This window comes from Brachyistius frenatus, unplaced genomic scaffold, assembly GCF_029030835.1.
Source record: "Brachyistius frenatus isolate BFR_SWC_R1_liver_20210118 unplaced genomic scaffold, ASM2903083v1 Contig_423, whole genome shotgun sequence".
NCBI classification, from domain to species: Eukaryota; Metazoa; Chordata; class Actinopteri; family Embiotocidae; genus Brachyistius; species Brachyistius frenatus.
The window spans coordinates 132722-154176 of record NW_027211022.1 but is presented as its reverse complement, the minus strand read 5'-3'; the positions used below and the strand labels follow the sequence as shown (position 1 = coordinate 154176).

Below are 21455 nucleotides of genomic sequence, written 5' to 3'. Positions count from 1 at the left end.
CACTTCCGTTAGTGGACACTCCCTCCGGCAGTATCCGGGCTGCCCACACCTCCAACACTCCTGCCCAGGCAGTTGAGGAGCCCCCTGTTGGTCGGGAAGAGTGCCGGTTGGGACCGAGGGATCAGGGAACTGGGGGGGGGGGACTAGCGCCCGCTGAGTCGGTAGGGGCCAAGCCAAGCCCTGCTGCGGGATCTTCCTCCTCGGTGCGGGAATCGGCCGGGCTGAAGCCGGCGTCCGACCGCCGTCCCCCTGGCTGCTGGGATGGACCGCGAGGTGGTCCTCTGCCAGGGTGATGGCGGCCTCCAGCGTCGTAGGTCGGTGGCAGCGGACCCACGCCGAGGTCCTGGCTGGCAGCCCCTCAACCAACTGCTCCACCACCACATTCTCCACCACCGCCTCTGCTCCTCCTGCGCTCCCCGGCTGCAGCCGTCTGGTCGCCGAGTCCTTTAGTCACTGTATGAACGCGAAGGGCCGGCCGCCGGGCTCCAGCCTGCCCTTACGGAAGCTCTTCTGGTGGTCCTCGGGGGACAGGCCTAGCCGGTCCATGATGGCCCTCCTGACGTCGGCGTAGCTGTATCTTGCCCCCAGAGGCAGCCCCAGGGCTGCTGTCTGTGCCTCCCCCGTCAAGAGAGGCAAGAGTCATACTGCCCACTCTGCCGCCGGCCAGGCGCACGCCCCCGCCCCCGCCCCCGCCATTGCCTCGAACATATCCAGAAAGGACTGGACCTCGTCTGCCAGAGTCATCTTGTGCAATGTCACCCCCAATAATACCGATGGCCCCAGCGGAGCTGCAGCGGGCCGGGCCGCAAGCTGCTCCAGTGCGCGAGCTTGCCGCTACGCCTGGGCCTGAAGCGTCTGTTCGCTTCAGCCTGATCGCGTTGCATTGCTGCGATCCCCCCTAACATTTGACCCAGCGCGATGACCAGGTGCGCTGTCATCTCCAAATACTGCCTGTCGTACTGCATTTGCCGGCCCCACATTGGGCGCCAGTGTAAAAAGTCTTGAGTTATGGATAGTGGGTTCCTCCAACAAAAGACACTTCAGCTACAGGTTTCTGCTGTTAACAGGGTTTATTTCCTCCAAATCCTTCCCAGTCACCGTGCCCACACTCTGCTCCGTTCCCCGAGCACTGTTACGTTCCTGTGTTCACTCTCCTCTCCAGCCTCCTTCTCCCTGCTCACTTTATAGGGGAGAGCTCATCAGTCCATATCCCGATCAGCTGTGCTCATTATTCCCCATTCGTCTCAGCTGTGCACATTACATCTTCCATGCACCGTTCCCTGAACCACTCCCCCACTCTCTCCCCTCTGCAGCTGAGCTAGTCTGGGATAGGTCTACTGTCTGGGATATGTCTATTGTCTGGGATAGGTCTACTGTCTGGGATAGGTATATTGACTGGGATAGGTCTACTCTGGGATAGGTCAACTCTGGGATAGGTCTACTGTCTGGGATAGTTTTACTGTCTGGGATAGGTCTACTGTCTGGGATAGGTCTACTTTCTGTAGGATTTTGGATGGTTTGTTCATGTTCATTCTGCACACTGCTGCACTTACACCTGGTTGGAGCTGGTGGAGGCACAAGTTCAGTTAACAATTGACACTATAATTGCACTATACTGCATCTTTACCGATTCACCCCTTGTCGTGCTATTCCATCAATCACTCATGAGCCACGGAAATTGCAACTCATTGCAAATGTGAAAAAAAGACCCTTACGCTGCACCTAGATGCCAATGTACCTCCTGCATCTGAGTACAAAAAAAAAGCACAAAAAAAGCTAAACTCTTTGCACACCTGGGATATGGTGGGGCAAAATCAGAATCAGAAATACAGTATTAATCCCCACAGGGAAATAGTGATGCTACACTCACTCACGTCTGCTCCAGGACAGAAAGAACAAAGACTTTACGAAGAAACAAGATAATACATAAAATAAATATAGGTAAGAGCATGTATAATAAATATAATAGTTAAAAAAGAAAAAATGTGAAAGTGTGCAAATCGTTAAAAACTGAAAAAAATATAACTTTATATGAGGCCGGCCTATCTATTGAATCATTGTGTGCACATCTGATGTTCTGAAGGAAGTGTTAAAAAGTGTATGGCTGCCGGCAGGAATTACCTCCTCTGGTGCATCTGGTCATAAGTCTGTTGCTGAAAGTGCTTCTGAACAGCCTGTCAAGTGGGTGGAAGTTGTTGTCCAAGATGCCATGCTTTTTAGTCAGCATCCTTCTTTCTCCAGCTCCACCCCAACAACATCACTGGCCTTGCGGATCAGTTTGTTTAGTTTGTTTGTGTCAGCCACTCTCAGACTTCTGCCCCAGCAAACAACAGCATACAGGAGAACGCTGGCCACCACAGACTCAAAACATCCTCAGCATTGTCCTACAGATGTTAAAGGGCCGTAGCCTGCTCAGAAAATAGAGGCTGCTTTGGCCCTTCTTGTAGATGGCTTCCGAGTTCTTTGACCAGTCCAGCTACTTGTCTATGATCACCCCTTTTGTAGGGCTTTGTAGTGACAATAATGGGTGTAGAATTAGAACGCTTGCTGAAAGCTTCATTTCATCATTATCTCCACCTGATGGACAGTTTTGTTTCTCATTTGCTGTTTTTACAAACTAGTGCATGAAAGGTTTTGGACATAAATACAGTCTGTAGAGACCAGGGTAAGAATTTTGTCCCTATTTGAAATATTACTTGGGTTTTGTCTTGTCATGTTCTGGTGTAGTTCATTCCCTGTTCTGTGCTCTGTGTCCTGTAGGCTAACATGGAGGAGGCCGACCTGCTGAAGGAGAGGCTGCAGGCCATCACGGTAAAGTTCAGTCCTTCACTCCCAGCAGTGATACACAAAGCCAGGAAATAAATCATCTGTGTAAAATGTTAATTGGTGCTTTGCTGACTTGAACTACAGGTTGTTTGTTTGTTTGTTTGTTTGCTTGGTTGTTTTTTTGTTTGTTTGGTCGGTTGGTTAGTTGTTTGTTTGTTTGTTTGGTCGGTTGGTTGGTAGGTAGGTCGGTAGGTTGGTTTTTTGGTTGCTTGTTTGGTTGATTTCTTTCTTGTTTGGTTAGTTGGTAGGTAGGTTGGTTGGTTGGTTAGGTGTTATGAGGTCAGGTGTAGCAGGACCCAAACGCAGGCACACAGACTCAAGTATAAGTTAAAAACTCAGTCTTTATTGAACACGGGGGTGGTACCTAGAGTCTTATTCCTCCCGTGTTGGGAGGGAAGCTCCACCAAGTCTCACTGGAGCTATGGTCCGGGCAATGTCTGGCAGCAAGGATCTGTAAACACGGTTGACTGACCGATGGACAGGCAGTGGGGCGTGGTTCCACTGGGGGAATCCCGAGGTCCTCCACAGCGAGTGGCAACAGGCTGCTGGAGTTACTGGGCAGCACTGACTGGCAGCACTGAAGCACCTGGTATTCCCAGGCGGTCTCCCATCCAAGTACTAACCAGGCCCGACCCTGCTTAGCTTCTAAGATCAGACAAGATGGGGAGCACTGACTGATAGTTCGGACTGAGAGCTCCGACTGAGAGCGCTTACTGAGAGCACTGACTGGGTTGCAGAACGAGAGCAGAAACAGGAGCAGGAGCGGGAACAGCCACAGGAACAGAAACAAACTGACGGACTGGTATGATTGGCCGTAACTTGCCATAACTTGCAGTGACTAGCGGGAACTCGCAATATGGACCGACACTAGATGACTGCAGGGGCAGGATAAATATAGTCCAGGGAGGTGATCAGGGAAATGAGCCACCTGCAGGTGGTGATTGAGGAGAGTGGTGGCAGCTGCTCAGACCGGTGAGGGGCGTGGCCATGGGAGGTGACAGGAGGCAGGGAGAGGACACAGAACACATGGGGAACAATAACAAACAGACAAGGGACTGACAGCACACATGAGGAGAAGTGACTGGGGACCAAACAGAGGGAGAAACACCAGGGTCAGACAGGGATCCTGACATTAGGTAGGTAGGTAAGTAGGTAGGTAGGTTGGTTGGTTGGTTAGCTGAGAGGTTTTTTTTTCATTAGACCGCAGCCTAAATGAGTATTGATATTGAAATAAGTTCACCTTTTTCAGTTCAACAGAAGATAATCCACAAAGAAAGTTTCTCAAATCCAGGTGAAGTTTAAATGAGGCTTCAACAGTCAAGTGTTGATCTTATAGTCTTTCTTGTAATAAGGAAGATACCCACTAAATTTCAAGCCTCATGAGTTTCAGTTCAACTGTCAAATGCATTTTTACAAATAACAAATATTGTGGAATTTGCCCTTCATGTGTCATCACATCAATGTCCTCGTGGCCATAAGCAGAGGAGGACCGACTGTAACTCCACGAACACATTGAAGTATTAAAGACCTGACTATTGTACACGTATCACTCCTCTGTCTTCTTTTACTGCCATTATTATCCTGGAACTGTTTTGTTGTTTTTAATTCATCACCAGACCAACACACTATTACTTTACTCTGTAAAGGAGACACTTGTCTTTCTGTGTGGCTATGGACCTTTATGAACCTTGGTATTGAATGTAAACTGTGAGGTGCACAATCATTTGATATGAATGTCGCGCTCAGAATACTTCGGTCTTTGCTTTTGCCATTGTTGAAGCTGTTGTTAGCCGGAGAAGATTGTAAGTTATGTGGAAACATGAAGCCATCTTTGCAACACCAGCTCTCAATGCAGTCACCGCTTTGCTGCCAGAGAGGGACCTCAGAAAGTTGTGCTTCTGTTCATATTCTTCATTTATGGGACAAAAGACTGCCATGGAGTTTGGCCAGTGATCAGAAATTCAATAAATTATTTAGGTCATGATATCTTAGGTGAATATGTGGCTAATCTGCAGAATTAAGTCAAAACTCAGTCGTGGTTCAACAGTTAATGTCTTTTCTCAGCCATGTTATGTAACTGCTGATGCATAGAAATGCAGAGAAATGAATGACTGCATCTCAATGATTCAGAGCTGCGATATTTAGTCTGTGCAAGATGTAACGATGCAGCACTGAAGCAGCAGTTGTTACCGAGCAGAGTCTAAGAAATAAACAGTGTGGGTGTGAAGCTGCAGGATGACAGGACATCACCCAGAGAGAACAAGCTTCAGAGGTGGAGCTTCAGCTGGGGACATCAGTGGGTTCAGGTTAAGGTGTGAAGCTGGGTTAGTGGACAGAGATAGAGAGACAGAGACAGAGAAAGAAAGAGAGACATACAGACAGACAGAGAGACAGAAAGAGAGACAGACAGAGACAGACAGACAGACAGACAGACAGACAGACAGACAGACAGGCAGACAGACAGACAGACAGAGACAAACAGACAAACCGATAGAGAGAGACAAACAAACAGACAGAAGGACAGACAGAGAAAGACAGACAGAAGGACAGACAGAGAAAGACAGAGACAGACAGACAGAGAAAAAAACAGACAGAGAGACAGATAGACAGACAGAGACAGACAGAGACAGACAGACAGACAGAGAGAAAGAGACAGACAGAGACAGACAGAGACAGAGACCGACAGAGAGACAGACAGACAGAGCAAGACAGAGACCGACAGAGAGACAGACAGACAGACAGACAGACAGAGAGAGAGAGAGACAGAGACAAACAGAGCAAGACAGAGAGACAGAGCAAGACAGAGAGACAGACAGAAGGACAGACAGAGACAGACAGACAGAGAAAAAAACAGACAGAGACAGATAGACAGACAGAGACAGACAGACAGACAGAGAGAAAGAGACAGACAGAGACAGACAGAGCAAGACAGAGACAGAGACCGACAGAGAGACAGACAGACAGAAAGAAAGAGAGATATACAGATAGACAGAGACAGACAGAGACAAACAGACAAACAGACAGAGAGAGAGAGAGAGACAGAGAGACAAACAGAGCAAGACAGAGAGACAGAGACCTACAGAGAGACAGACAGACAGACAGACAGGACTATAAATAGCAGCAAATGTCAGCTGGAGATCTCCTTTCACTGCAGCTTAGTACCACACTGATCCTGGATCCACCAGCTAATCTCAGCCACCAGCAACCAGTCAGGGGACAAACAGAGTGTGTTTTGATGTTAGTGACTGGTGACTGGTGACTAGTGACTGGTGACACCCATGTCTGTCTGTCTGTGATTATCAAAGGGAAACATGTCCATCATTAAATGACTGCAATGTGTGGAGAAGATCTAATCAGATTTTTTAAAGAGGCTGTAGTGAACAGGTGCGCGCGCGCACACACACACACACACACACATACACGCGTACACAAACAATGGACACACAAACACACACATACACACACCCACCCACACACACACACACACACACACACACACACACACACACACACACACACACACACACACACACACACACACACACACACACACACACACACACACACACACACACACACACACACACACACACACACACACACACACACACACACACACACACACACACACACACACACACACACACACACACACACACACACACACACACACACACACACACACACACACACACACACACACACACACACACACACACACACACACACACACACACACACACACACACACACACACACACACACACACACACACACACACACACACACACACACACACACACACACACACACACACACACACACACACACACACACACACACACACACACACACACACACACACACACACACACACACACACAACACACACACAAAAAACCACACACACACACACACACACACACACACACACACACACACACACACACACACACACACACACACACACACACACACACACACACACACACACACACACATGACAGGTAGGGTGGGTCACACATTAAGCTCCGTGTCTCCTGACTTATTTCGGTTAGTTGGGGTCCAGCTGCCAGCTGAAGTTTTTCTGCAGGTTCTTGTGTCGTCCTGACCAGAGAACAGGTGGAATAGTTTCCAGGCTGTAAAATGTTCACAAGGTAAACTTGTGTTTGATTTGTCCTGACAGGACAAAAGAAGACTCCAGGAGGACATCGCCAAGAAGAGGAGACAGATTGAAGAGGAGAAATTAAAACTCCAGTACATAAAGGTATTTAGTCAAAAACAACCTCCAGGAACAAATGTTCCCACAATGTGTCAGAGTGTGTTTCTAATATCTTATTCCATGTAATTAATGACAGACATTAAACAGAGCATAACGACTCCTTAAATAAATTAATTTACTGTCTTAAAGAAAACAACCCACCTTTTTTCTTGATGAACATTAATTATGTGTTTTGTCTTGCTTTCTACATTGTGTTTTTGCACAAATAATGTTCCAACACTGTAATATAATATCTAATGTAAATAATGGTTACTGAGTGATTACTGGCCAACAAGGCCACAGCAAACGTTTTCTGCATATTCGTCATGTCTAATCTAAAGCACGAAAATAAATACTTGAAATAAATATAAATAAATATGATGTCGATCGATATGTATGCATCTATATATATATGTATACATTTAACTGCCTTCTCAGGCTGGCCCCTTTCGAGCTGCTTCAGTGCTGCACAAACAAGAAAAAGACCCATTTCTCAATTAAGTCCTGCTCCAAATGAACCATGGAGTAGAAATATGCCTAATAATACATTAATAATAAAAAAAAACATGTTATACCATAATTACTTCAGAGGGCCTGCTGGATGTCTTGTTGTCAGCTGTTTGGCTCCATTTATTGTAATATGTTTTATTAAATTAATATGTTTTTAGTTTGGTTTAAAGCAGTATTTAGTGATGATATGAGCACCAGGGGGCAGTAAAGTCCAAAATGAAGTCAGGAAGTATAGAGCCAAATTCAGTCCTCTACTGTATCTGCATATATTACAGTGTGATAGATCAGAGCTTACAGACACATACAGGTGGAGACATGGTGCTTATTGTAACTCTGATAGGTGAATGCTAACCAGGCTGCTACATATCTGCATAAAGATTGCAGGGCAAAAGCATGAGTCAAGTTTTCCAACTGCTCATACATCATCTTATTTAATTTTTGAATTGTTTAATTGTATTAATTTAATAATAAGAATAGTATCTGCTAATTTCAGAACCCCTCCTGTAGAAACAGCTGTTTCAGTTGAGGAGGCAGAAAGCCTTTCTGCTTTTAGGATCACACTTTCCTTATCAGCGACTCAGATGACCCTGAACCATCCCTTAGATATACTGTCCTAGACCTATGGCTGCTGGAGGACCTCACATGGTGCACTGCTTTTCTCTCATATTTATGTTTTCTCTCCTGCAGTTTGTTTATGTCTTCTCTGTCCTCTCTGTCACCCCCCGCCCCGCCCCCTGCTCACTGTCTCTTGTGTCTAAGATGTTCTCACACAGAGACACAGAGAGACAGGGATAGAGACAGACAGAGATAGAGACAGACAGAGAGACAGACAGAGACAGACAGAGACAGCAGGTGGTCACCAGAGATTAACAGCATTCAACATGTGAACAGAGAAGTGAATAATGATATTGTTATATGTATATATTGTTTCCTGTAAAGGTTTATCTGTGTTTGATTGACAGAAGAAGGCTCTGAGGGAACAGTGGCTGATGGACGGGCTGAGTCAGCAGTCAGAGGAGGAACAAGAGGCCATGAGGGTGCAGGCTCAGGAGGAGCAGCTACAGAGTGACGAGCTGCAGAGCAACATCCTCAGGTAACCTCAGACATGTCCACACTGGACACGTCCACACTGGACACGTCACCCACTGGACACGTCCACACTGAACATGTTCCACACTGGACACGTCCCCCACTGCACACGTTCCCCACTGGACTCGTCCCCCATTGCACACGTTCCACACTGGACACGTTCCACACTGGATACGTCCCCAACTGGACACGTTCCACACTGGACACGTCCCCCACTGCACACGTTCCTCACTGCACACGTTCCCCACTGGACTCGTCCCCCATTGCACACGTTCCACACTGGACACGTTCCACACTGGATATGTCCCCAACTGGACACGTTCCACACTGGACACGTTCCACACTGGACACGTCCCCCACTGCACACGTTCCCCACTGGACTCGTCCCCCATTGCACACGTTCCACACTGGACACGTTCCACACTGGATACGTCCCCAACTGGACACGTTCCACACTGGACACGTCCCCCACTGCACACGTTCCTCACTGCACACGTTCCCCACTGGACTCGTCCCCCATTGCACACGTTCCACACTGGACACGTTCCACACTGGATATGTCCCCAACTGGACACGTTCCACACTGGACACGTTCCACACTAGACACGTCCCCCACTGCACATGTTCCTCACTGCACACGTTCCCCACTGGACTCATCCCCCATTGCACACGTTCCACACTGGACACGTTCCACACTGGACACGTTCCCCACTGGACTCGTCCCCCATTGCACACGTTCCACACTGGACACATTCCACACTGGACACATCCCCCACTGGAAACGTCCCCCACTGGACACGGCCACACAGTGTCTATGATATGAACTGGAGTTGCTACTCAAAGTTCAAACAAGAAACACAGAAGTGGTGTGTCACCAGGAGCTGCATATAAGAATAAAAGACCCAACATTACAAAATCAGCATTTTACTTTTCATCAATACTTTTCAACAGAAATTTCAAAGGTTCCTGTTAGTTTTTACAATAATCACATGATCATAGGGCAAAATGTTAAATTAAGATATGAATAGAGTAAAAGATGTGAAAAAAATTTAACATGTTTCAAAATTTCAAGCAGACATCCATAAATACAATATGATAAAATATGTAATATAGCTTCAGCAGCTTGTCAACAAATGAAAACAGAGACCTGTGAGGAGGGAGAGCTTTAAACTAAAAACTGTGTGGGGATGAACAGGCTGTGTTGGTCTTTGTAGGCTCTTCCTTATAAAAGAATGTGAGAGTCAGTATTTGTATATTTTTAACAACATTTCTATTCAAATGTGTCATTATTTATAAAAAAAAATATTACCAAACACATATCTCCAGTAAAACCATAGTGCCCTGCAGAATCCTTCTTCACTGATATTTGGCCCACATTGTGCTCTATTTTACTACACGTATGAGATCAATCAATCAATCAATCAATCAATCAATCAATCAATCAATCAATCAATCAATCACTCAAACACTCAAGCTATCACTCAATCAATCAACAGCAGACCTAAGGATCCTCTCTGTCAGCTCGGATATGACACACTGCACTCTTCTAAGAGGACATTCATCAATAAAAGATCGTCAGTCCTCCCAGGATTTCAACGAGTTTTTACCGAGAACAATGCAGTTTTCTTTCCAACAACTCCCTGATAAAGAGTATTATGTTCTGACTTCCTGTGATAATAATCCTGCAGAAATATTAGATTTAAATCTATTTTTCTTTCTGTTTTGGGGGTCAAAGTGAAAAAGTGTAAAAGTGATGTACAGACAGTCTGTGACTATAATGTAGAAACAAAGAATGCATCTGCTGTCAAAATAAGAGCTTTTAATAGTCTTTAAATCCCATTCATTCAACACATTGGCAGATACACATTCAGTGTTCAAGACATTACAAAGAAGGGAGATCCACACAGCATGAACTTCCTCAAGCTGAGAATTTAGCAACGGAGAGGGAACCAAAAAGCTCCCCAAACAAGCAATCATATAGCACGGTCTGTTTAATTATTAAGGAAGTCACTAACGAACCGTTCATTTATCAAATGACAGGTCATCATTGTAAATGAGAATTGGTTCTCAATTGATTCTACCTGGTTAAATAAAGGTCATATATTTAGCAGGTGGGAATCATTTGAGATTTCTTTATAACTGAAGCCTGTTGGCTTTTTATGGTTGAATGAGGATCAAACTTAGCAGATGATGTTTATTCATCCTTCCTGAGCTCTAACATGAAGCTAAAAAAAATACTAGCGTAATTGTCTAACCCTGACATGGAGAACATTTTAACTTACTCCACTCGAGTTGTGCTTTATTTGGAGAAACAAGAAGACAAAAAAATGTTTCTTAATAAGTGCAAGCTAACACATGATAGTATGAACAATTTCAGTATGTTTCATGTATTTTAGTATTAAATCTCCTGGGTCCTCCCTCCCCCCATCACAGGTCCCATCACTTTCTCTTTATGTCTGTCTCCTGCCTTCAAATTCAATTCAAAACTGCTGACATTAAACATTCCTAACTATCAACTCCGCTCACCTTTCTTTATTGTCCTGCTTTTTTCTTCTGCTATTCTGATCTCTTCTCTGTGAAGGTCATGACTCTAGTTCAGTCCACCCTGCTGATGGAGCAGCAGGGTGGACTGAACCATTCTGCACCTTTTGTAAGTGGAGACAGAAGCCTCAGAGAGTTTTATTTCATATATTATCAGTCTGTCAACTGATTTATTCAGCCAATTTTAATTTAGTAGTAACACTAAATATGTAGGAATAAGAACTTGCGAATGAAATATCCAGTATTTGCACATATAGAAGGAAACGTTGGGAAATGATGATAATAATAATAATAGTAATAATAATAGCCCAAATAACTGATATTTGACCACCTGCCATCACTTGTACTCAACCGAGCGAACTCTGATGAAACAATGAAACCATCTGAAACAACCGTCACCATAATAAATAATCGTAATACATTTAATAATCTACTTGAGCACCACTGAAGAGAGTCACTGCCATTTATCCACGTGAAGTACAGATCTATAGACATTTAAAACATGTAAACATCCTGATTTTCAGTTTAACGTCCATTTGTTTTCAGACCAGTTTGAAACAAATGTGTTTTCTGGAAGAAATTACTAATAATAATAATAATAATTATTACTAATACAAGTGAAAAAAAAATCCATTGAAACCAGTAGCAGTTGGAAGAGCTCAGCGAAGTGTGTTTTCATTCATCAGCGTGTTCATTTGTGTTTGAGACAGAATTGAGAAAGAGATCAAGGACTTGGAAACACAAGAGCTCAATGTCTCGGCCAACGAAGAAGCTGTTCTGAAGCGGCTGAAGGAGGTGGAGAGGACAACCGAGGACATCATCAAGGTAAGCTGCTGACTCGGCTCTGCTTCAGTCATCGGCTGACACACTCATGTGCTGCTGGTTGTGTTGCTGCGACACAATGAATCACCTGAGTGATGACAACTAACCAACATTTATCTTTACAAACATCTCTGACTGTTTCCTGATGGGAGGAAAGTTGTGATGTCACAAACACCAAAAACATCATCGTGTACTTTAAAGGCTTTTCATTTATGCCTCTCACTTCTTCAATGTGTTGCTTTTCATCTATGAAATGTGTTGTTTTATCAAAATGAGTAATCAACTTTGATTAATTAAGCATTTCGTTATGTAAATGATCGAGAAAGGCTCCTTCCCTGTCCCTGTGACATTATTGTGATTTCACATAGACAGACATGACAACATACAACTAACAACACACTTAACACACTACAGACAATAATACTGGCATGAAGCAGGAATGTTTCTTTTAAATTCAATAACAAACAGAACGTTTTACAAAACAGTTTGATACTGTGTGTGTCTGCGTGTGTGTGAGTGAGTGAGTGAGTGAGTGAGTGAGTGAGTGAGTGAGTGTGTGTGTGTGTGTGTGTGTGTGTGTGTGTGTGTGTGTGTGTGTGTGTGTGTGTGTGTGTGTGTGTGTGTGTGTGTGTCTGTGTCTGTGTGTGTGTTTGAGAGTGTGCGTGTGTGTGTGTGTGTGTGTGTGTGTGTGTGTGTGTGTGTGTGTGTGTGTGTGTGTGTGTGTGTGTCTGTCTGTCTGTCTGTGTGTGTGTGTGTGTGTGTGTGTGTGTGTGTGTGTGTGTGTGTGTGTGTGTGTGTGTGTGTGTGTGTGTGTGTGTGTGTGTGTGTGTGTGATAGTATTGTATAATATGCACTACAGCTATATTATATCCTCCACGTGTAAATCTGTTCATCCTAAAAACAAAATAAACTCTGGAAATGATTTAAATCAACAGTTTGTTCAAATGAATTTTGAAGCTCATACAGCAGCAGTATGAGCGTACATCACCAAACTCTTGTCAACTTCACAAAGTCCGCGGGAGTTATAGAAAGTTTGTGGTAATAAGAGATGTTGAGTTTCATCTCAGTGAACAGATTCTCGTGTTTTCTATCTCAAATGAATTGATCAGTGAATTTTACTCCCGCCGTGCTGTTGTGGCTCCGCCTCTAATCTCTGCTTGTTTCTAACAAGATGGTCTCTCTGAGGACTGTGTGGGTGAGCTTTGGTTCACGAGAGGCAGAGTGAATAAGGTGGCAGGTAAATGAAGTCCTAACATGCTGAACTAATATGCATGATTTACTGGATGTAGACTCACAGTAACCTGAGACTTTAATGAGACACCCTGCTGTGATGTGGACGTCCTGCGTCTCTCTTTGACCTTCGACTGTCTGTCTTCACATGTAGGAGATAAACGCAGACCTCCAGCCAGGTAAACACTTCTGCAACTATGTGTGCTGTGATTGATTAATTTATTGGTTCATATTTCTATTTACTTTTGTTGAATTTTTTTTGGTGAAAACTAAAATAATACGTATTAACATATTTATAGATCTGAGATTATTTTCCAGATATGAATTAATAAATCATGTTAATGTTAATGGTGCAAATTGTCTTAATGTTTAATATTCAGTTTAATTTCTAACCTTCATTTTTATCATTCAGACAGACAACATTAACTGGTATCTTATTACTTTCAGATTATGATACAATGCAATGTACTCTATATTAAAAATGTATTTTATCCCCGGCTTTATTAGCTCTGAAATTCAGGATTTTATTTAAGCGATTGTAGTTAAAAGAATAATTGACCATTGTGTCTGAGAAGCTTTTCCAACCTGCATCAACATGCCTTCTGGGTGATCCAATTACAAGCAGAGCTTGAAGTCTAGGTGTGAACTGAGCGGCAGCCAACCGTGACGCTGCCCATCAGTTTTTCTTTGGAAAACCTCAAATTCAACTTTGTCAGCTGCCGCCATCTTTGATTTTTGATGCCAGCGGTGACAGCAGTTGGATGAGCTGAGGAGAAGTGAAGGGTGGAACGAATTTGATCCACAATATAATAATAAACTTTATTTGTATGGCACCGTTCATACAAGAAATGCAGCTCAAAGTGCTTTAATATGCTCCGCCTACCTACAGAAGCCTGACTGCGCCCCAGGCCTGTCAATCAAACAGCCCCGCCCAAACATATGTGTGTCTGAGTCGTAATATGTAATGAATGAGGAATTATTTACAGAAGGACCAGAACTCTGATCAGAAGGAGAGAGTTCATCTAATGACACCATAATGACTCATTTACTGACTTTGTGTTCCAGGAGAGAAGTTGAACTGGAGCGTTTTTGGAGGCGGCCCCTAGTGGCCCTCAGTGGTAGTTAGTTCCGACCTGGAAGCTAGGACCATTTTTATATCCAGTCTGTGGTGTGAACACACCCAGGTCATATTGAGGACACATTGAGATGTGATCTGAGCCCCACCCCCTCACACAGTTCATTTATCCAGAGCCCAACCGTCGGAAATAATTGAATTCGGATAATTAACTGATGTGATCTGGTCGAGTCTGACAGTTCAATGCTCAGACATTTTCCAACAGAAAATATATAATGTCACATAATGCCAGGTGTGAGCTGAGAGCTGACCACCTGTAATCGGATCAGACAGAACGCATAACAACAGCACACCTACCAACAAGTCATAAATAAACACTGGTGTCATATATGTTCAATTCATATACAAGACTAAACGAGGTACATCAATTCTTGAAAACATTTGAAATTATTTCTTGATGAACCGTTTGTCCATCCACCCAAAACAAATTGCTATTTTTACATGTTTACTCACCTGTGCTCCTCCATAATAAGATGCTTGGTGCATGTCAGTGTGATGTTGAGCTAACAGCAGCCTGTAAACCCACAATTACTGTATAGGATTGATATCAATTTCCTTATTTATCTCTACTCGAAGTCTTTAAAAATCCCAGTAAAGAATGATGTGTTTAAAGAATTAACATGAGCACCAGACCATAACTGTAATGATTGTTACTCAGTGATATAATAATATCTTATATTTCTTACAATCATGACTGCTCTTGGCTTTTATTATACTGTCTTTTATTTCACTGGTCATATTTTCTCCTTAGACGTGACACATCATGTCCCCTCAGCACTCCCAGATATCCCGTCTCTCATCCCTCTGGCACCAATAAAATGTCCTCCTGTACGTATGCCTGGTAGCATCGAAACTAAGAAAGGTACAATTACAGGCTGAAAAACTATTTATGCATTGCTGGTTGAGCCTAAAACTGTTAGAATATGTTAATATGTTAGCAGGATGGGATGTATGTTGACAGATTTTATATGCTAACCAGTGGTCTGTTATCTAGTCAGCAAATGGTGCAGCCTTTTGGACCAAGGTTAGCTGCTCTGCTCAGTATGTTGATTCTCTAAGACATTTGGTACTCCGACTCTCACAGAGAGGAGCACGGCTAATGAAATGTAACATTTCACTAATAGTTACAACTATTAACCCACACTTAATGAAAATGACCTAAACCACCATGTTCACAACTCACACTGCAAACAGTTAAAAAATAAACTGCCCAGTTCAGGACTGGGCATGATGGGAAATGAGAAGCGTGACGACACTAAAATGTATTTAAAATATTTGAATATATTTCATTGCTTCAACTGGCATTCTCACCACAGAAACAGTTGATATAAGACTCAGTCCTGAGTGTTATTCTGATGCACCACATAGACAAGTTCAAACATTTAGAAACAACATCCATGAAATAAGGCTGTTGTCTTGTGTAATTATCCAGGACACTCCAATGAGTCTGCATTCATTAATACGGTGGACTTCCATAATAATAATAATAATAATAATAATAATAATAATAATAATAATAATAACAATAATAATAACAAATAGTATTATAATTACTTGATATCATATTCCTATATTTTCAAAAGGGGGAAAACATTAGGGAAAAGATTCTGGAAGTGACTCATCCTCCCACTTCAGCATTAAATTGGAACAGAGTAAATAAAATATAACCCTGCTTCCAAAAAAGTTGGGATGCTATGTAAATAAAAACAGAATGTGATGATTTGCAAATCATATAAACCCATATTTAATTGAAAATAGAGCAAAGACAACATATCAAATGTTAAAACTGAGAAATGTTATTGTTTTATGAAAAAGATCTGCTCATTTTTCAGCAACACGTTTCTATAAAGTTGTGACAGGGTCAACAAAAGACTGGGAAAGTTGTATAACGCTAAAAAAAACACCTGGTGGACCAATTAATCATGTTACCATGGCAACAGATCAGTAACATCATTGGGTATAAAAAGATGATTTAATGTGACTTGCAAATCATTGCATTCTGTTTTTATTTACATTTTACACAGCCTCCCAACTTTTTCAGAAACAGGGTTGTTGATCATTGTTTGTTATATAGGTGTACCTCTGAAGTTTGGCTGCGTGTACTATATAAATGTACAATGTTTTGTGTTTTGAACAGATTCGCAGAATAATTTTGAATTTTAATTAATTTGGAAAGATCCAAACGTCATAGATTTAATGATGCTTGATTTTTTTTCAGTGAGTCATACAACTGTCTGACAGAAAAACCCTTTAGTTCCTTTATGATACTTTAAGTGTTGTAATTTAAAATTTTGATTAAAAGAGAACAACATCATTTCATGCCTTCACCAAATTTATACATCACAGAAAGCAAAGTTAATTAAAATAAAACAAAGGACTGAAGCCCACTGATATTTTTGTGAGTTCCACATTAAATATGTTTTGCTAATTCAAGGAAACATAAGAAATTCAGTTATTTATTAAAAACAACTGTCTGTGAAGAAGTGACGGGAAATTGTTGTCTTCATATTCCAGGACAGCGGAGCTGCAGAGCTTTTGCATGACATTGTGCAATAGGTTTTGTGTGCATTTTTGCTAGTCCCACAGACACCAACGCACAAACACAACTCAGCATATATACAGCAATGGTGCTGCAGTTTATTGGGTTTTGTATGTCTGCATTTTTTCACCAGTATATCATGTAAAGTAGAGTTAGAGGGTAACTTTATTCTTTTCATCAATTTCAGTTCAATCCACTGATAAACACTTTAGAGTTTACTAGTTCTGTCAATTTTGGCTGTGCTGTATCAAAATATTATCGAATTAAGTAAACAAATGATCTAATCTGCAGTCAGTTTCCAGTATTAGACGATTAGTATGTTCCCATCTTTTCTTCTTTCTGTCTTTCTTTGGTTTTAAGTTCATTCTCAGTAATCTGACCCAAACTCATTTCACCTACATGTTCCTGAGATTTTACGTTGCTCAAAACACACTGGAGTACAATCAAGGATTCATCTTATGATTATTTTTTCAAATAATTGGTTCTTTGTTTTGTCTTTAAAAAGTAAGAAAATAGTAAAAATTTCTGTCACAATAGAGGACGTCTTGTCAGGACAAAAATTGTACAGTTAAGAAGTTGGCACCAAAGGATTTTTTATTTTTTTCTTCTAAGTAAGAAAAACATTTCTAATGAATGTTCTAAAAAATTAACCAATAAATCTGTTAACTGCTTCAGCTCCTATTTGTTGCCTGATATCATGTTAAAATAAAATGTCTACATCTTAACTCTGCATCTATGTCTTTTCTCCCTTCCAGCTACATTTGCAATGGAGATCAGTGTGGAACATGATAAGAAAACAGGCAAAAGTCAGGTGGTATCGACAGCAACTATCACCCCAGAAACTCTTGAAGAGAGGGGAATGAAGGTGTTCGATGATGGACGTAAGTCTGTTTATGCGCTGCAGCCAGACGGAGCAGATGTCCACAATGAAGCCGTCGGAGAGATGACGCTCACAGAGGTAGAAGAGCTCCTGCGTCAGGCCACAGATACGAAGGTGTCCACCGAGGTCCAGTACCATCCACCTGTCTACTCTGTTCCCTACTCAGGGACGAGCAGACCGTCGACACCCAGAACACCAGCTAAAACATTAAGGCTAAGCCCAACACCCAGCCCCACGCAGGGCACGATCTCATCCAGAAACAGAGGTCAAATCCTCAAAGAGGAAAACCTGCCCAGTCAAGATATGGAGGAACAGAAACCCCGGAACCAAACACCCTGCCTCATCCGTCAAGACTCCACTTCAAGAGTCCAAAGATCTGGAGAAGAAGCTCAGCTGCCCTGCTTCCAGCATCTATGTTCACAGCTACACTGTAGTGCTAAAGCTCCACAAGGACTCACCAACAGCAAGACAGATGTGAGCCGTGAAAACGCAGCAGCACTTGTGTCGATTAAAGTTCGGCCTGAAGGAATGCCTGCAGCCCAACAGCCGGTCTACAGGGTTACAGATAGCCAGAGTCCATCATTAGCCAGCCAGAAATCTGAAGTCGATCCCGATATCTTCACAGATCGCTCCTCTGATTTTAACAGACATTCGCCCTTCTGTTCAGACGATATTCCGTCGGTGAACCTCGTCAACACACTGCCAGTGCAGCTCCAATCAGAAACCATCACCATGATCTTCATGGGCTACGAGAATGCTGCGGACGAGGAGGATGAAGACATCCAGGCTGAACTGGTGATCATCAGCAACAGTGAAGATGATGATGATGATGATGATGATGATGATGATAAGTATCTTGAAAATGAAAGTAACAGAGAGGAGTATCTTTCATACCACCCAGAGGGATACAAGAGCAAAGTCTTCCAACCCAAACTAGGCTTAGCTGAGGTCCAAGCCTGTGGCGGCGTTACTGAGGACGAAGTCACAAACTGGGATGATTTAGAGCTCCACAAACCAACATTCATCCACAAGCCTGGAAAGCACAGTCCCTACATGCAGGGGCGGGGGGGGTTGAGCCGGCAAACACGGGCAACATCAATATGGAGAAGATGAAGCTCTGTTCAACAGGGAGATGATACAGAAACTGGGTGGAAGGTGAAAGTAGAAAAGGAATGATTATAGCAGGTTTAAGGGTGAATATTTCCTCTTTCTTTGTTTCTAGTCCTTCATGCTGTGGACATCATTTTAAAATGGAAGTCTTAGTGTCATTACACATTAACGTGGCCACAGTGTCAAGTCTAAACAGTACAGTTTGTAACACTCAAATGTTATATTTTATAGATGTTTTATGAGTTAGATGTGATATCTTGATGGTAAAATCTTGCATCAATGCTCTACAGACAGATGAAGTCATGCTGGTTACTGAGCTACACTAAAGGACTAAAGTAATGGAAGTGGATTTAGACCCTACTCTTTGTCTGGATCTGTTTTCCGGGTTTAGTCGAAGTCGCTTACTTCAAATGTAGGATATCTGAACAATACAGCACAGTGATATTGTTCAGAAACAGTGTCTTCCCAGCTTTGTTGTGTGTTTAGTCTTTGACTATACAACTGTTCACCAAAGCAGCTCAAGAAGAAATACATCCTCCCAGTTTGCTGTGGAAGAATCTGACATCAACCACTAACACCTCTGGGATGAACTGAAGGAAGACGTGCTGATGTTTGAACTTCTGCTGCAGCTGTGTGAGATAACTGACGGTGTGCTGTTCCTCTGCAATTAAAAAGACTTCCTCATTACTAACGATGACAGTGATGTTCATTTATTTCACTGACACCAGTAATACAACCTACTGCATGTCTGTTAGGTGCACTCATACTGAAGTGGTACAACAGGTCCACAGGTGTGTTTCCACTGACTCTCAAATCAACATGAAGCAGCGTTTTAACACCCTCTACTGGACTGACATGTCTTCACACCTAAACCACAGAACAGACACTGTGACCACTGGAGAACGGTGCCAACTGGGTTCTCTCTCTGCTCTCCCCTCACTTTTTTTTTTTTTTTTTTTTTTTTTTATAGTACTCTATTAATTCCCAGAGGGGAAATTTCTTCGCTACAGCAGGGGGGCTCTCAGGGGGGGGGGGCTGCTGCAGCAGGCTGCCACTAGCGCGGCGCCAGGTAACCTGACCTGAGGTGCATGTTTTTGGATGATGGGAGGAAGCTGGAGAACCTGGAGAGAACCCACGCAAGCACAGGGAGAACATGCAAACTCCGCACAGAAAGGCCCAGGACCGGATTCAAACCCGGAACCTTTTTGCTGTGAGGCGACAATGCTAACCACTGCACCACCGTGCCGCCCTTCACCTGGATCAGGCAGATCTTCTCCTGAGTCTGGTTCTGTTAACAGATGTTCTCCACCTCTGGTTCTGGTTCTGTTAACAGATGTTTTCCACCTCTGGATATGGTTCTGTCAGAGGGTTCGTCCTGTTAAAAAGGAGTTCGTCTTTCCAGCTGTTGCTTTCATGGGAATATTTGAATTGTTGGGTTCCTCTCTGTGTGTTGTAAAGCTCTGTTGTCATGACTTTAGTATGAAATAGTAGTTGAAGAAAGTTGCATTGTGATTTGTAACTATAAATAAAGTTACATTAAATTAAATTGAACAGGCATAAAGACCTTCACTGTAACAGTGAACTCGTGGTTAAGACCTGGAAAAGTACGTTAAATATATTACGCAATTAAAAGAAGTCAACGTTAACTTTTGGTCTCCTCGGTGAAAGACTTCTTACTCTTTCACCTGATTTGCTCTTGTCATAATTACTACGACCACTAGAGGTCGCAGTAAATGTAAATACAGGGCTGATATGAGTGTTCTGTATTTACAATCACTGAAAGTGATGAGTTTAATTATGGGAAATTAAAGTAATCATACATTGATAACAGTCTTAGGACAGCAACCTCAGAACTAGAGGACTTAAATGTTGGAGCTTAATGAGACGTCTTCATGTGTGTGATAGGCAGTAAGAAATGTGTACGGACAGCTGAGTGTTGTTCTGTTCCACATGTAAAACTTGTCCTTGGTTACTTTCTCTCCCGCTCTGTGTCTCTGTGGCATTATGAAAAACATGGAGGAGGATGGAAAAAAAGGGCACACTTATATAACAGCAATTTCTTATGCACAACAAAAACCTGAGAAGTGAGAAACCACGGCCATCCATTGTTATTACTGTCACTGAAATTCAATATTCACACTGAGTCGTGTATTTCCTGGAAGAGTGTACCAAACCTCCGCGTCTGCTGTTCTCCTGCACATCAACACATGCTTCATTTCAGTATTATATGTTTTTATTTTTCAAATTGTTGTTTATTTTACCAGGTGGTCCCATTGAGATCAAAACTCTGCTGTTCATGGCACGTCTCATATTCCATTATTTTCATAGGACTGAAGTTAATAACACGCTTCCCTCCGGAACAGTATTACTGTTTAATTACTGTTTTCATTTCTGAAATGCATTCAAACACATTAGTGTTCATCAGCCCGATGCTCACCACTCATTCTGTTTGTCTTCACTTCACTGGTGCGTCATACGTGTTGCTAGTCCAAGCTGCCATGTACACTTCAGC

The 21455-nt window shown here is 42.8% G+C and overlaps 2 protein-coding genes across 3 annotated transcripts in view; both read left to right on the top strand.

Moving 5' to 3' along the window:
* Positions 1 to 21455, top strand: part of palmdb (palmdelphin b) — a 67896-nt gene that overhangs the window by 25195 nt on the left and 21246 nt on the right. For both annotated transcript variants that reach the window (XM_069725430.1, XM_069725431.1), the window contains exons 2-5: positions 2761 to 2811; positions 7013 to 7093; positions 8560 to 8690; positions 11938 to 12052. In XM_069725430.1, the coding sequence (XP_069581531.1) occupies positions 2761 to 2811; positions 7013 to 7093; positions 8560 to 8690; positions 11938 to 12052 (378 nt within the window). The remainder of the gene's footprint in view (positions 1 to 2760; positions 2812 to 7012; positions 7094 to 8559; positions 8691 to 11937; positions 12053 to 21455) is intronic.
* Positions 13533 to 18946, top strand: LOC138637009 (palmdelphin). Its single transcript, XM_069725426.1, has 2 exons — positions 13533 to 15242; positions 17709 to 18946. The coding sequence occupies exons 1-2, from the start codon at positions 15233 to 15235 to the stop codon at positions 18944 to 18946; spliced, it is 1248 nt and encodes a 415-aa protein (XP_069581527.1). The 5' UTR covers positions 13533 to 15232.